Raw genomic sequence first — 14,208 nt, forward strand, 5'->3', positions numbered from 1 at the left:
CGCCAGTACGGTATGTTTTTCTGGCATGATCAGCAATGGCCCGTGCAGGAATATCTACCAAAGGATTGAAGTGAGTGTTTGTGAAGTAAGTGCTAATAAATTCGGGTATTCCTATATGGCTTATATAATGAATATTCCTCAATGGTCATATTTATACCGCACTATAGCCTTAGGCAGTTTATCTGATGATGAAGTAAGATGAGTTTCGCAGGAAGTTCTTGTCGATAGATCATCCGGCGTATAAAATAATAAACTGGCGGCAAATGCAGCGGTAAGGAATAAAACAGCCGCGCACTCAAGCTTACAATTTTTCCTCGATTTCCATGCAATCGACTGACCAGCTCCAGTGAATCAGTGGCAGTTCAGCGTCTTGGTTTGCCAGATAGGCGTACATGCGTACAAAATTCGAGGGGAGGACTGAGGAGAGATCGAAAGTAGAGCAAAAGGTGAGATTTCGGCGAGGAGGTTCTCGCGATCTAAATTCTCAGAGACAATATTTTGGGTCCGAATTTTCTTAATCAGTTGGCTTTTCTGCAGTCTGCACTCTAATCAACCCCTAGCCCGCCACGTACTTTTGGGACAAGGTGATTCTGTCATTGACTGTCCCGAAATGGTGAACAGTGTTGTGCACTGTGATAGGCGTAGGAACATAAACTTGAAAGATTCCCAACTTCATTGCATTGCTGCGTATTTCTCATACAGTGAAAAAAATATTTCCGCCTACACATCATCAGTGTACAACAACTTAATTAACATCTGGCGAATAACAGTCGTTTGTCCTCTCTTTTTATCTTCCCTCGTGAAGACCCTGAATAGCTCGGGTTAGTCATTGTGATACGAATGTTTTGGTAGAATTACCATCAAATTTCCAGGTAAATTTTTGTTCGTTTAATTTATAATAATTTAACAATTTAGCGTCCATTCGCAATATTTCGCATTGAAAGTTCACTTGACGTGTGAAGCAGGTCGGTACACGCCACCCCCTTTTCCCACACCTTCCCCACACCTTTACCCACTCCTTTACCCAGCGCCGGAAGTAAAATGACGCGAATGTCTTCATAGTAAGAGTGCTTTCAAAAAATCACTCCAAGTCATAATCTCTTCATACAGAGATTGCTATCTCTTTAGACAAAATATAGTAGTGATTGTTGGACAATGAAATATGTATTTTAATTACAGCATGAAGTTAGACATTGTCCTCCAGCGAATGTTTTATAAAATGGTTGGAGCCAATCACGGCAAATACCTGCAAGTACGTTTACTAATATTGGCGGGCTAGAGTAAGTTGACATCATCGACATTCTCTGCGTTTTAATTTCTCGTAAAAATATTTACGAGTTATAATCAAAACTTCAGATAACGAATATGATTTTTCTTTTAATTTCTTGAGATCGTATGTGTTCGTATAGCAAATAGAAATAATAAAGAAAATGTGTTTATTTTACAACCTTGGAACCTTACAAAGAGGTCCAATATCTCCAGATTAGATAGATATGACTGAAATAATTATTGATTTGTCGAAGGCCGAATAATATTCTTGTAATTTTGCATGACGAACAACAATAAGTCAATATGTAATAATTATAGTTTTGTAGGTACAAGTATACTTGTCTTGCATATATAGTTGAATATACATAGACGTTTGTCACTAGTGTGCCTACAAACTAATAATTACATAAATTCCAAGGAATTCAGTGCCTATATTTACAAATTCTAGAAAAGAGAAGAATGGGTTTAATGATATGAATCTGAAAATTCATATCCGATTGTCAGCGAAGTGAATTAGGATCAGTCAGGTTCTGGCACAATCACCGAGAATGGATCTCATTACTGCAGATCAAGAATAATAAAACTGCTGTACAATGAAGTTCTTTATTGACTTTCTTTTAAGTACTTGAAAGGGTGACATTATCACAATATAGGTCAATATTTATTTACATATTTTCTTAAATATCCCATAAAGTTATTTTTATTCATTGCTGTGTTAGCCAGCATTTTAGTCAAGATGGACACTAATAATTCGTTTTTACTTGCATCAAGCATTTTAAAGTAAAATGAACTCGGTATCGAAAAAATTACAAACGAGGCACGATGTGCGTTTTTAGGACAAAAGCCTGGTGTTTTCGGCTTAAACAAAAGCTAAACATGTTTCCCTACAATTCCTGCACCTGCCGTTACCTTCTGATACCGCGCTGGTATACCTGTGCCAAAAAAATCTCTCTTTATACAATTGCGGTTTACAACATGCGCCCCAAAACCAAGTATATAGAATTAAAATTAAATACAATCAGTCAAAAAAATACAGGATGTAGTTCGAAACAGGAATAAGCATGTATGGTACGTTATTTACATTGAAATGAAGGCGAAACTCTGTTTGACTATTTTCATTTAAATTTGAGGCTATTTTGATAATAGCACAAGTTGACTATGGGGCAATCCATTTGGCTAAAAGGAAATGGGAGGAGTGCTCGAATTTACATGCGTATAATAAGACTATCAAGTTTGCTTAGTTACAACAAACTATGCGTTTAAGCACATAACTGTCTCGCTTCTCAACAACTGCAACTCGTAACTGTCGAGAACACCGACAAGCCGATATATTCAACAACATGAAATAGTCCGCTTTTACCTGATGATTTCTTAATTATTCGACGATATTTTGACGGTTTATTTCACATCGTTCAGCTTGTGTATGCATGTTCAAGAAACTTACGACTGACATAATAAAAAGTAGAAGAAATTTTACGAAATATAATGAGGCATTTTTTGGCGCCGTGACATTGTGAAGACGATGACATGCAGCCAGGTGGATGGAAAGAAAATTGATTTGGACATATTGCTTCAAGTGTGTAGCCTAAAAGATAATGAGAATATAGTAACATTAAAACACACATTGATATTTGCCTCTTTTCAACATACATTTATTTTCGGCGACATTAATAGTTTGCCTCGTTTACGTTATTAAACCTGCATTATTAGCGCGGCTACATGCATCCTACAGGCTGCATATGCAGTATACTTTAATTAGAAAGCAATATTTAAATTTAGTGATATCCGAGTATTTAGCCTTTTCATATGTTGTTTCTGAGGAGGCAAAAATATACAGAAGATCGCTATAGTGCTGTAGCATATTGTAAAACGAGACTAGACATTGTTTTTCATGTCCCAAGAGAAAGGACAACAATTATGATATAAATATTTTGTCCATTATTGCCATTAAAAACAATATGGACTTTATAATATAATGTCTTGCATGCGTGTATGCGGAATTTTCGAGAGCAGCTGGACTTAACTACGGCGGACTGAGTCATTCAAATGCTAATGTACGTGTTGCCTTATAGGATTGTAGAAAGATCTTCCTTTACAAGAACACAGCGGCCTAAGGCTTTGCGTCTGTCTGTCTATAGACAGAATAGTAGTATTGAACTATTCTAGATACAAATATATCTATCGATCATAAAACATCATGCAATCTCTATCGACACATTATGTTTATCTTTGCCAGGAACACAGAACGTGTGTGGTTTCTTTGTTCTCATTTTGCATAACCGACAAGATAGCAGATAAATAAATAATGTCTTGCATATTTCTATGCGAGGCAATGAACTTGCATCGTCAAGCAAAAAAGTCGTTACAACCGATTTTAGAACGGGAAATTGAAGGCTGTTACCAGCATTATACAGACAGTGGCACGGTTATATTGTTTTTAATGCTAATGCTGATTCTACAACTTTTATCTTCGCGTTTCTCGTGATCATGCATATGACATATGTAGGCATGCATATTTGAGAAGAAAATTCCATCGTTATGTTATGTTTGGCATTATTCTCTTTCATATTTAATGCCGTATTAATTCTTGATAAGCTTTTCTAATATTAAAAGCAACATGAACATATCGATCTCATTCGGAGCTATGTCTAAAAACGGAATACGAGGAGAGCTGGCGAGATAATTCGTGGTTCTGTGGTTTATGTGAGGGACCGACGCACAAAATCACGACGCTTTGTGAATTTAAATTTTCTATTTTCAACAGAAAAACCACAAATTAAGGTTAGTCATGTGTGTTTCTTAAGGAATGTGACGTAGCTTAGCAAGGAAAGTACCCCCGTGAATTGACTATTGCATTCTTTGTAACGAATTAAGTGGGCCATGTGTTTTTAGGAATGGAAGTATTTGGTAGGAATTTGGGAAAGCTTTACTGCCCACATATGAAACGATTTCAGTAAATATTGAACGAAAACCGCCTGAAACAATTCCGTGCGTTTTAATAATACTTCATTTGACAATGTATTACTTCTTTAAACATTACGATTTTAGGAAAACAACTTTATTTGCTTTTGTCTGCATTTGAAGATTCCGTCTTGATCTTATAATACTATACTTCCTGGTGCTGAGTTGAAATATAAACTAGTTTAATAAAATAGATGTGTTTTTCTTCAGTACGTCATGCACGAGTATATTGCGTCTCAAAATTTGCATGATCAAACTGTTACATAAACTACAACTACAATGTCAGGGTTTTGTGCTTACCGTATATTATAGTATCAATGACTAAGTTGAACAATATAGTACAGGATATGGACATACATAGAGCATGGCGATGTAAGAAAGGAATTAATTTCAATAATTTGTCATAATGTCCTCTCGTCTATATCCATGGTAATTTAAATACAAATTAAATTTTACCCCGAAGAAATTATTATACTCGTTCAACTGAGTTCTAATATTTTAACATAATCTCCAGTGGTGTATATTGTAGAATGTAAAAGCATGAAGTCGTGAAGTTTATTTTAACATATCAATACGTATTTTAAACTCAACTAAGCCATTAAATTAGATGTTTGTTGTAAGATTTACATACAAGCCAGCCGAATCTTCATTCTAAAAATTTTTATCTTTATCTTAAAATGAACTCTTAAAATACCGCTCATAGCTATAGCCTGTAATAAATCTCTCAGTGAAAGCAAGCTAGCATAAACTAACATGCATGCGTTACGATTTGTCCGCTCTGTATTAATACCAAACCTAATACCAATCTTAACCGCTTTACCCCCGCGTTCGTTAGATGAACCCGAATTAATAATATCTTGCTTGTTTTGTTTCTTTGTGTGAAGTGTAGATGTTGTTGGGAACACGTGTAGACCCGTGTCGCATGTTAATTGTTGCGATCCAAATATTCGAGCATTGTTTTCCCTTCTCGCTCATTGGTCTGGAAAACTTCCTTTTGAAATTTCGTTAATGAATTTCAATTTGATCTATAATTGTTACGGACTTCAATATAGAGTCCAGCGTGTGTAGAAATTAAGCCGGGAGGAAGTATTTATTCACTCAAGTAATACGTCTTCACGCAGTGCTAGAGATCTCCTTAAATTTAGTCCATTCATCTTCAATGACAGTTACAACTAAACCAAGTTCATTGTACGTAATAGGAAATTATTGAAGAATGTATAAAGTTGCTAAGGTAAGTCATAAAAATACGTCTGTGATCATTTTGTCGACTAAGCCAGCAGATGTTCATCGATTGGGTCGTGTGGCGAATTCGAAGCCAGCGAGAGACTAACACTATTTCACTTCTCCGTTCACCTGCTCTTCGCGCATGCGCTTAATTCCTGCTACGCATGCGTAGAAGCAGGTGAACAGGTGCAGTTGAAATATTGTTAACACAATGATAATGATTGTCCCTTTCTTTATGAGCGGTTCGCTTGCATTTAAAAACATTATGCACGTCATGAGAGTACGACTCACATCTCTCTGACTGCCCTACGAGATGAACCGGGAAACACTTCTCAATAAGAACTTTAGTCCACCTCTAGGACGAGTTCCAAGCTCCAACGGTATTTCATATTCGAATGCAGCAGCATTAACCGCTTCACAGAGCATAAATGAAGCAAGTTGGATACCGTCGTATCGCGGATCAAACTCGGTAAAATATTTCGTCTGTGAAAGTAATATTATTCATACGTCGAATGTAATAATACTTATTCACATCTTAACGTTTTTTATTTGTAGCTTACGTTCTCAAGATCGCAGACCTTGGTGAGTTTTATCAACAGTATTTACGACTCAATTCTTAGCGTACTTTGTCTTGTCGGAAAATACTTCTTTAAGTACTTCACTCAATTCAAATTTATTCCTATAGATTCCTTCGAATGTTTTCGACACATTTGATGACTCTCATCTCTTGGGAGCCTCTCAATCATTAGATCCTGGGAAATATCTCGCCAAGAGCCCGGCAGCTTCTAAAGGAAGCAGCTATATCGGTATTCATGGCTTACATTCCAGTCACGGACAAGATGCAAATCAATACGATCCTCACGATATACTGGATCAGATCTCAGCATCCTTACAGCCTTCAGTCCCAGAAAACTTTGAAAAATCATTTGAGAAAGCGTTCGAAAATAACCCATCTCCAGTGAGTTCACTTCAACCTCAACCTTCTCATCATGTTTTACATGCAGCAATGAGTCCTCAAACGGAGGATATGAACCCAAGAGAGTTAGAGTGGTTTGCAGAACGCTTCAAGCAACGCCGAATAAAACTCGGTGTAACACAAGCTGATGTCGGTGCTGCGTTGGCTAATTTAAAGATTCCTGGTGTTGGCTCACTCAGTCAATCGACGATATGTCGATTCGAATCCCTTACATTGAGTCATAATAATATGATGGCTTTAAAACCTGTTCTCACAGCTTGGTTAGAAGAAGCAGAGAAAGCATATCGAAGTAAGAACTATAAAAGTGAGTTTTTACCAAATTCAGAGAAAAAACGTAAACGAACATCAATTGGAGCTGCGGAAAAACGAAGTCTAGAAGCATATTTCGCAATGAACGCAAGACCATCCAGTGATAAAATTTCTTCTATAGCTGACAAACTTGATTTATCGAAAAACGTCGTACGTGTTTGGTTTTGTAACCAAAGGCAGAAAAAGAAAAGGATGAAATTTTCAGTTCATTGACTTCAAATACACAGACGAGTTCTAATAAGTCACAGAATGCAGGGGTCCGTAAAATTTGACAAATATGACACTGAAACTCAAGGAGTTAGGGTTAGACTTTTGGCAAATGTATATATTTGAAATTGGGAAATTAAAGCTAAGAGCGATAATGTTTGGGCAAGGTTAAAATGACAAAAAGAAGTTTGTAACACAAAACAAATAGTTGAAAAGAAAATTGGACTGATAATTAGATGAACTAACATTGCTTGCCTGATGTTATCTCGAACAAAATATTATTCAACTCTGATATTCTTATTGAAAGATAATTTGTGCAATCCTCTCGCGTGTTTCAATATTCGTGTTCAATTTTGATGACTAGAAACTTAAATCATTACAATTTCCACGGCTTTGTTTTTCGGTGGGTTGTATAGAATTATTACTGAACATCTGTGCACGGCTACAAATGCGATGCATGGGCCATGGCATGCAAAGCAAATGAATTTGTGAGAACGAGCATTCAGACAAAACAACGATCGATCTATTGTTAACATGACTGAATTAGAGTGAATTAATATATAGCAAGAAAAATGTTAACTTATATTTTAATATATTTCAAAATTTTTACCGACATTTGTAAATTAATTTGAGAAAGTCCAAATTTTGCACGTAATGCAATAAGCCGATGTTAGCGTCTATTTGCAAATCAGTTGACACTGCAAGGGCTGCAGTATACATAAATGTATATATAGAAATCGTAGATTTAGTTCCGTCTAAAGAACTGAAACTTTAGGATATCTTAAATAAATTTATCTTAAATGCATCGTGTCTTTCGTTGTATTTTTCAAATAAAACATCCCAATTAAGCCACCAGTCGACCGCATGTTGCGAAGACACAAGGCATCTTTTCAAACGATGCTATGACATTCTGAAATTAAAATGCCTGTAATTGTATTTACTTCAGCTATAATACACACGGCATTATCAACGGACATACGATATTATTCATTCTTACAAATTAATTTTTGTTCGATTTAATTTAAACGCCGTGCTATTTTCTCCGCAATATGAAATATATAAAAACAACCGATTTTACATATATCTGCTTGAAACCCCCCATTTTATTTATTCATAATAAAACTTGTTTTATTTGGTAGCGCATAAAACAAATCGATCTTAGCAAGTATAATCATTTCTGGAGTACACTTGATTTGAAATAGGGATGAAATTTTGTTTATAATAAAACCATGATGACAACACAGGAACTGTATAGCGATGAGTGGCCCGAAATTGAAATTTGTAATGTGTACAAAGTACTCGTTTAAAAGTGCTTCCAATGAGTCCCATTTTCGTTAATAATTGAAAATATACATGCATGCATGGCGGGGACGAATAACCCGACCACGGGTACACGTAAATTTAATACATTACAGAAACGTCTGTCTAGTAATATAGCTAGGCGTAAGCAACATTGCTACATTTTGATACAGGTAGCGTCATAAGCGAGTCCTTGATTGAAGAACAAAGCATATACTTCAATTAAAAGAGGTACCCTGGGTGCAGTCGTATGAATACTCTTTATTTTTGTACAATTGGGGTGAAAGGTGAACGTCATTTAATTTCTTCGCTAGCTAGATGATAATCAAAGTCAAGTTTATCATTTAACATCAGACAAAAGTTAAAAGATGTGGTGGTGTGCATTGGCCATTGTCATTGTTGTAAAAAAAAACGTTGATCGCCAACGATTGAACATAAATGGAAGTTACATTTTTTACCGAATCATCTAGCAACTAAAAACGTTGTTTAGCGCACCGAAAATACCAAATCTGAGAAACAGCGTTAAAATTAAGGAAGGATCTTTCAATAAGAGTCCTTGGCTTTGAAGATAATAATAATATATAGTTATAGTTTTCTATCTGCAAGTTCATATACAGGCAGCTATATGCATATATTATACAACATTGGTAAGAAAAATAACCAAATATTCATGTCTTCACGTTAGTTAATAACAATTTTTTTTCTAATTCATTTTCACGTATTTACGGCAAGACAATACGAGACAAAAACAATTTCCATTTAGCGGCGAAGGGACTTTTATTTTTTTAAAATTCTATGGGCTATCCCACGATTTGTATGATACAAAAAGCGTTTCATTTAAAAAGTATAAAAAATATTCAACCTAACATTGTATCTTAAAATCGTGTCGATGATAAGTGTCGATAATGAATGTCGTAATTGAGAAGTATTGCTATTCATCCGTAATGCACAATAACCACAAACCGTGTGAAATTTTGCGAAGTAATTTGGACAAGCAATTTCCTAATTGTATTTTCCCAAGATGACAGTTATGTTTATGTAGTTTCTAGTTTGCCGCCACACAATTTGCATGACTGAAACATCAGGAACATTCTAGCGAATATTCGTCATTGCATTTCATAAAGGCTAAACTTTGCATCTCTTTATATCTCTGTAGAGTCTATAGGAGCACTTAATCTTTGGCTTTGCTCTTGCTGGCAAAAATATATGCAACTTATAAATTTCATTCAGTTTCATTTATCATAAATAGGTTCAAAAATTAACTGAAACTACGCAAAGCGAAACTATAGAAACGGTTTATATGGCAAACGTTTTCAGTCACGGCGAAATGTGTTTCCATCTTTCCATAATATTCCACTAATAAAATGGATTGAAAGGAATAAACCATTAATTTTCTTTGCATGCTACCTCAAAAGCAAACTGCGGTTAAATTGAAAACATTTTTCAAGCTAAGATTTGCATAAAACATGTGCCATCTTTTCGTTGAAAACATCTTTTGCTGACATAAAATAAACATCTCAGGACAGAAGTGTCCTTAAGTTGACATTTAAGAGACAAAGAGATAGGCGAATACGTTCATGCAAGGTAATGCTATAGGGCGAAAGAATTATTATGATATAGACAGAAACTGATATGTTTCTTTTCTAAAAGAGGTACAAAATATATACGCTTAACTATGCATGCACGGTTCTTTTGGGCCAGACAAATGTTTGAAGGACAAAGTAAATATAAACTTAAAATGTCTTTGAATTATAAATTTTTATGATCATGCATAATATGTAATATGATGTTTTTAACCGTAAGGTACATACGGAACCAGCTTTGTCCCGATGTTTCTATACATCTTACACAATGATGCGCGTTATTAGGTGCCCTTGTTCACTCACAAGTGCTTTTCAAATGCAATATTAATCATTCGCAAATCTTTCTTTCAACATATACATGCAGCTGAAGAAAAATTTCAATGTTTTTCTTGCAGGTGTGCTTCTATAGACATAGTTAGTCTATAGAGAAAAAACACATCAATATTTTTCAGCAATATATAGTAAATGAAAATAAACGACAGGCATGCATGTAGGAAAAAGATTATTTCAATGTCAAATTGTTCTGTTATTCTTATATATGCATCGCAAGGTGATTCAATGTTCATTCGTGCTACGTCTGTATGTGTATACCCGTAATCTCTTGATGCGAAAAACAATGAATAATTTTCTGATGATGGGAACTTTGGTTAGTTTTCATTAATAATTAGTGTTTTATCATTTAGTAAGATCAAACCAAGCATCTTGCGAATAGCTTATCACGAGGGACTTAAAGCAATCAGTCAATGTGAAATACCGACACTCTTCTTAATTAGCTTATTGTGTATTTACTGCTTCTGAACCTAAATAAGATGGAAAATCATCCGTAAAAATAGAATGTATGCATGGCAGGCTGCGGTGTCTTTCCAAACAAATAATATAAAATATTATTTTATTAAAATACGATTAGCTGACTTAAAGCAATTTCAGTTCCAATAAACATATAGGTATACAAAATCTCCAAAATGAAAAGGGAAATGTCGGCAGAATATCCCAACATATAATTACTGAATAATCAATCATTTGTTGTGTTTGAAACAATCATATTAACAAATGCAGCAGAATTTTGGCAGTCATGAAAATGGTAGACAGTATTAAAGCAGTTACTACTACTACACTTGCAGCATGGTAGTATATTGTGGCCAAATTGAGACGATTGTGGCCTAACTCATGTAGGGTTTTTTAGATTTTCACGCATATATACTGTTCTAAAGATTTTTCAAAGACCGATGCAGATTAGAAAAACAATCGGATCCTTGAAATCAGTGAATGGTCGGAATCAGTGAAAGGCATTATTACGTATTTTCACTGCTTGATAAAATTATGACAATTATGTTCATTCATGCATTCATTACTAACTTCCGTGGCATGCAATTATTTCTTATAATCGTATTGTTTCTATATATATAACCAGTTGCATTAAAATCTAAATTGATAATTCCTTTTCTTACACCGAAGATGCAGTCAAAATCATCAGCTTTTAATCTATTAATACGCGGGCACAAATCCCCTGTAATTTTCTGTACCATAAACTTTACCCATAAAATACATTTTTCACTCATAGACATAGCTGATAACTGTACGACTATAGTTCAGTCTAAGATTGTGTTAACCCTTTTATTCTATATAAGTCATAAAATATCTTTAAAATTTCAAATTTATTTGTCAGTCAGAAATGATAAATATTTAATCACAATCATGTCCGTTGGCTCCTATTTTCAATAACTTATTGAATTATGCCTCATTAAAAGTATCGAAAGAGAACAAAATTAAAAGTATAACCATGATTCAATTTCTTACGCCAAACCTCTAGAATAGCAAATCTATTGTACTGCGACATAAAATATAGAAATACAAAGGCAAGTAAAACATTCACAGCAATCATCATTCTCACACAAGTACCCAAATTATATACTATTTGCACCGAAACAATTTGCATGGATAGCTTGAATTGATAGTAATTGATAAATAGACATTCAATTACACTAATCTAGAGACGACGCTTTCTCATATACTTAAGGTAAATAATGCTAATTGTCTTGCCGGAAAGTTGAAAGAAAGGATTTGCTTTCCTTTAGCGCGCTAAGATAACTTAATTACATCAGTTATATTGTCACCAGCATTATATTGTATCAAGAAAATTTATAAGTTTGGAAAGAAGATCAAGCGCTAGCTTGAACAAGTTTCAAAGCTAAATATATACATTCTTATTCTTACTATAATATTGGATACATAACAATACAGCTACCTGCAAGGACTCTTAACAGCTTTCGAGCTGAGAATCATAACATAAACGATATAAAGCGTGTCAATTATTATCCCTATTGTTTTAAACACAACTTACTAACGCCCATTCACAAAACAATTTCTCATAGAAGCTAAATTTTATCATTCGTTAAAAATAAAGTCTATAGTGTTACTGCAGATATATTTTGATGTGGGCAAGTCTGATTTTCACCTGCTTCGAACCTATAGAATACTCGAATTTTTAGCCTAATTAATTCTGGTAGAAAGTAATAACAGTTGAAGTCATACAAGTATTGTATGTTCCTATTTTTCTTTACAACTCGAATAAAATACGAAATGTGAATTATAGTCTGTAGTACTATTAGTAGTATTGTAATGTTTGTGACATTATGGATGTTAACGCATTTACAACACGGAAATGTTCCTTATGTCACAAAATAGAAGACACCCATGCATCTTTCTCTGCCTCGTATCTATGCTCGTATTTATGACTCAGTCTTCCCTTATTCAAACAAAGTTTATGCTAGCGGTAAATGAATTACTTTTCGTTTACAAAATTGATATTTTAGCTAAATTTTTATCAGAGGTTAGTTGAAATTGTGCAATAACACTTGGGAACTGATTAAATTTCAATTTTGAACGACGATGCTATTTAATATATGCGAACAACGAGACCGGAATAACAGGGTAAAAATCTTAAAGTTGCAAAACGAATGCACTGAGTAAACATTAGATCTACTTGGTTACAACTGACTAAAAAGAAACACAGAACAGGTTCTATGTACATATAAAAAATCTAACGTCCAGTGACATTTAGGTTATTTACCTTCACAGTATGCCAACGTTCTTCAAAAGCTTTGGAGAAAGTTTCTCATGCATATGACGAGACTAGAAATACTGACTATGGCTGCTTTGCCAACGTTCATTGCAAATTATTAATACCGTGTTCAAACATTTATAGAAAACGAAGGGAATTCGAAAAGCGAATTAAAATTTCATGGCAAACATACATATAGACAAAAATATAGATGAAAAATATTAAGAATTTAAAACGGCCATTGTGCCTGAATAAGTTATAGATGAAAACCCACATTTAGAGATGTGAAGCTGCGTGGACTGTAGAAATAAAGCGGGATTAAAACGAATTACTTGTAAAGTTTATTTTACTTTTAGAAGAATTTTTGTGATATGGAAGCCAATATACGACTTAGTGAATACCTGTCTGTATTGCTTGTACATAACAGGTTGCCATCTTGTTTACAATAACGATATTTCAATAACAACGACTTATAAATATCGGTCTATGATTTTGTGCGAACTTGGGTTAAAAGAGGCTTGTTTGAGGCTTGGGCTATCAAGTGACAATTTTTGGCGAATTGCACAACCATTTTTTTCGTGTAAAGACATCCTAATCATATTTTCCGAAGTATCATTAATAATTTGCATGCACTAACGACTGTCTGAGGTTAGCTTGATATCAAGGAAAGAAAGCTTCAGTAGTTGCACGACTGCACGTAGTTCATTCTTAGTGAACGTACACGATCATTTGATGCAAGTAATGTTATTGATGAATATAATATATTGATGAATATAATATAGACCCTTCCAGTATATAATATACACATGCAGTAAGTTCATTTTATTTGCGGCCAATTTGAATCTATTAGCAAGACTGTTCCGTATATAATTTTAATCAGTAAAAGAGTTTCTCAACTTTCATCTTGTATGCTTACTGGGTACAGCTTACTGGGTACTACTCTCTATTGTATAAATATAACACAGCCAGCCACACCAGTCATCCTACGAAACTCTTCATTTCAATCTCTTCATTGCAATATTCCAGCGGCCCAACTCAAGGAAAAATCATTGAAACAAGGTTGTTAAAACTCTCGTCATTTCTCACACCTTCTGTCTGCTCTTCTTAATAACTGCAGCCAGCCTTTCAAGACAATCACATTTTTTCTCCCAGGTTTGTTGGAGACTGAACCATAACCATGCATATAGTGAGATTTGTCAGTTCTTCGTTGAATTTTTTTAACGAGTACAAAGTTTTACTTTTATCTGCTATACAATTTCATAATATTCAGGAACTAATTCGTCACCAATGGCAATGCATGCAACGCTCTTTTGAGAACA

General features: G+C 34.5%; 1 protein-coding gene across 1 annotated transcript; it reads left to right on the top strand.

Annotated features, from left to right (window-relative positions):
- The first annotated feature begins 5,058 nt into the window (after positions 1 to 5,058).
- LOC114528215 (POU domain, class 4, transcription factor 3-like) lies at positions 5,059 to 7,565 on the top strand. Its single transcript, XM_028549838.1, has 3 exons — positions 5,059 to 5,923; positions 6,010 to 6,036; positions 6,140 to 7,565. Exons 1-3 carry the CDS (start codon positions 5,768 to 5,770, stop codon positions 6,950 to 6,952), a joined length of 996 nt encoding a protein of 331 aa, XP_028405639.1. The 5' UTR covers positions 5,059 to 5,767; the 3' UTR covers positions 6,953 to 7,565.
- The last annotated feature ends 6,643 nt before the right edge of the window (positions 7,566 to 14,208 follow it).

The sequence above is a fragment of the Dendronephthya gigantea genome, unplaced genomic scaffold (genome assembly GCF_004324835.1).
Source record: "Dendronephthya gigantea isolate DGI-Jeju-01 unplaced genomic scaffold, DenGig_1.0 000048F, whole genome shotgun sequence".
NCBI classification, from domain to species: domain Eukaryota; kingdom Metazoa; phylum Cnidaria; class Anthozoa; order Malacalcyonacea; family Nephtheidae; genus Dendronephthya; species Dendronephthya gigantea.